The sequence below is a fragment of the Lactuca virosa genome, chromosome 8 (genome assembly GCF_052849685.1).
Source record: "Lactuca virosa cultivar CGN04683 chromosome 8, Lactuca_virosa_CGN04683_v6, whole genome shotgun sequence".
In the NCBI taxonomy this organism is placed as follows: domain Eukaryota; kingdom Viridiplantae; phylum Streptophyta; class Magnoliopsida; order Asterales; family Asteraceae; genus Lactuca; species Lactuca virosa.
Window position 1 is genome coordinate 248948058 of NC_136433.1, and position 3463 is coordinate 248951520.

At 43.3% G+C, this 3463-nt stretch overlaps 1 protein-coding gene across 1 annotated transcript; it reads left to right on the forward strand.

Annotated features, from left to right (window-relative positions):
* Positions 1 to 267: 267 nt before the first annotated feature.
* On the forward strand, positions 268 to 2866 carry SLP2 (subtilisin-like serine protease 2). The gene has a single exon (XM_079063105.1). It carries the CDS (start codon positions 311 to 313, stop codon positions 2618 to 2620), a length of 2310 nt encoding a protein of 769 aa, XP_078919231.1. The 5' UTR covers positions 268 to 310; the 3' UTR covers positions 2621 to 2866.
* The last annotated feature ends 597 nt before the right edge of the window (positions 2867 to 3463 follow it).

The following is a 3463-nucleotide window of genomic DNA, read 5'->3' on the forward strand; positions in this document are numbered from 1 at the left end:
AATAACTATAAAAATTAAAACTACATAAAAGTCCATTTATGGTAATATGAGCAATGTAAGACCATTGTTTAGATTGGACCGAGTTCGATCGGATATTAAGCAACTTTATCCATATAATCGAACATATTTACCTTTTTCCTAATTTAAGTCCTTTCTTAATTATTTTTAAATTAGATGGCCAATTTATGATTTAAGAATTAAGAGTTAAAACAAATTTGGTTTATTAATAAGTAAATAAATAAAATCCACCAGGCTTATTATGTGCTTATAAACACACACCCCAATACACACACTCACACTTCACTCTCCCATGGCTGTGCTCATCTGTACACTTTTCCTCTTCCTTTTCGCCGCTGGCGAAGCCGTATCCACAGATCCGACGCTGAAAACTTACATTTTCCGAGTAGATGGCGAATCAAAGCCGTCGATCTTTCCCACTCATTACCACTGGTACACTTCTGAGTTCACTGAATCCACCAGTATCCTTCATGTATACGACACAGTTTTCAAAGGCTTCTCTGCGTCTGTCACTTCCTCACAAGCTTCCGCCTTGGAAAAGCATCCGTCTGTGTTAGCGGTGTTTGAAGACCGCCGCCGTCAGCTTCATACTACTCGGTCGCCGCAGTTCGTTGGGCTGAGGAACCAGAGAGGTTTGTGGTCTGAATCGGATTACGGTTCAGATGTTATTATTGGCGTATTTGATACAGGAATTTGGCCTGAGAGAAGGAGTTTCACCGATCTGAACCTCGGACCTGTTCCGAAGCGGTGGAAAGGCGTTTGCCAGACCGGAGTGAAATTCACGGCGAGGAATTGTAATAGGAAGATTGTTGGAGCTCGATTCTTCGCTAAAGGACATGAAGCTTCTGGTGGATTTGGAGGTATTGGATTCGGTGGCACGATTAACGATACAGTTGAGTTTCGGTCTCCGAGAGACGCCGATGGCCACGGTACTCATACGGCGTCCACAGCCGCCGGTAGGTACGTTTTTAAAGCTAGTATGGCTGGATACGCTTCTGGAATAGCTAAAGGTGTTGCTCCGAAAGCTAGATTGGCGATTTATAAAGTTTGCTGGAAAAGCGCTGGTTGTTTCGATTCAGATATCCTTGCAGCCTTTGACGCTGCCGTTAACGACGGTGTAGATGTTATTTCTATTTCTATCGGAGGCGGCGACGGCATTTCTTCACCGTATTATCTCGATCCAATTGCAATTGGAGCTTACGGCGCTGTTTCGAGAGGTGTTTTCGTATCCTCCTCCGCCGGAAACGACGGCCCTAACGGAATGTCGGTCACTAACCTAGCCCCGTGGCTCACTACCGTCGGAGCAGGCACAATTGACAGAAATTTCCCGGCGGAAGTTATCCTCGGCGACGGAAGAAAGCTCGCAGGTGTATCGTTATACGCTGGTCCCTCATTCAGCGGAAAAAAATATCCCCTAATTTATCCCGGAAAATCAGGAATTCTATCTGCATCATTGTGTATGGAAAATGCATTGGATCCAAACCTCGTCAGGGGTAAAATTGTAATTTGCGATAGAGGCAGTAGTCCGAGGGTGGCCAAGGGGTTGGTGGTGAAGAAAGCCGGCGGTGTCGGAATGATTCTCTCCAATGGAGTTTCCAACGGTGAAGGACTCGTCGGCGACGCTCATCTCATCCCGGCGTGCTCCGTCGGTTCCGACGAAGGAGACGAAATTAAAGCTTACGCCGCCACCGGCCGCGCAACCGCTACAATCAATTTCCAAGGAACAGTTATCGGAATTAGGCCAGCGCCGGTGGTGGCCTCCTTTTCCGGTAGAGGACCCAACGGAATGAACCCCGAGATTCTAAAACCTGATTTAATTGCTCCGGGAGTAAACATCTTAGCTGCTTGGACCGACGCCGTGGGTCCGACGGGGTTAGATTCCGATGATCGGAAAATGGAGTTCAATATCCTGTCAGGAACTTCAATGTCTTGTCCTCACGTGAGCGGCGCCGCCGCTCTTCTAAAATCCGCCCACCCAGACTGGTCACCAGCGGCAATAAAATCCGCCATCATGACCACCGCAAGCACCGTCAACAAACAGCTCCAACCCATGACAGACGAATCCACCGGCAACGCAACAACACCTTATGATTTCGGCGCCGGTCATCTAAACCTCGACCTCGCCATGGATCCAGGTCTAGTTTACGATCTCACCAATCAAGATTACGTAAGCTTCCTATGCTCAATCGGCTACGGTGCAAAGACAATCCAGGTGATCACTCGATCTCCGGCGGCTTGTCCGATGAGAAGAAAACCAGTCCCGGAAAACTTAAACTACCCATCAATCGCCGCCTTGTTTTCCACCGGGAAAAAGGGGGTTTTGAGGAAGACATTGATTCGAAGAGTGAAGAACGTTGGTGATGTGAATTCAGTTTACAATGTGAAGGTGGAGGCGCCGAAGGGTGTCTCGGTGGCTGTGAGGCCGGGAAAGTTGGTGTTTTCCGATAAGGTTAGGGAGTTGAGTTACTACGTGACGGTGAAAATGGACGGGAGTAGTGTAATGATGGGTGATTCCGGTGCTGTATTTGGGTCACTTTCGTGGGTTGATGGAAAGCATGTGGTTCGAAGCCCTATTGTGGTGACACAATTAGACCCAATGTGATTTGTTTCCTTTTAGGATTTGATTCTAATCGTGTGGTGGTGTTTTGGTAAATTAATCCGATGTAGGCGTGTGTAGGTGGCCAGTTGCCGGAGAGTTTGACCGGAGAAGATAGATTCTCTGCTAGGGGCATCGTGTTTTGCTTTAGGGTCAACTTTTTTTTCTTTATTTTTTTTTTCTTTTGTTTGTTTTTATTTTTCATCGCTTTTTTCATAATTATGTAAAATATAATTATATGGTTTGACGTTATTGCAAATTCCAAAAAATTACAAAAAGAAAACTCAATATTCACTCGTTTTTAACTTTTGACTTTATCTTTTTATTTTTTATTCGAATTATTCGATTGTAATATATTGTAAGAAAATTACATGTATTTAAATAAGCACTACATCGACCATAAGTCAAGTCTTGGTCTTTTTAGTGGATTTAGTAATTATTATTGGACTCATGGAGTAGATAGATTATTAATTTTTATTGTCTAAAAGTAATATTTTGTTTCATAAAATCTTCTCAAGTCTTTAGGGAACAAAACTTCTTTGGTTCTTTCTTTTTTTTATGTAAGTTTGCTTTAAAGAAAGTATTGTTTGAATGATTCCATCTACCTTTCTTTGTATCATCTCTTTTGTATATGGTAATACTTCATTCAGTTCCAAACAGATATAACATTTATGTAGTAGGAACGTTCTACTTAATATACAAGTATGGGTTAATTAATTAGTAAAATTGTTGGATTAGTGTCTAAGTCCGTAACTATATTTGGTATGTATTTGACCCGGTTGTGCATGGTGTTTTTGGGTTGCCTTCACCAAAACAACTTGATATGATAATTTATGGAGAAAGAAAGGT

Coding starts and splice junctions, on each gene's coding strand:
- SLP2 (XM_079063105.1), top strand. CDS start 311: ATGGCTGTGCTCATCTGTACACTTTTCCTCTTCCTTTTCGCCGCTGGC.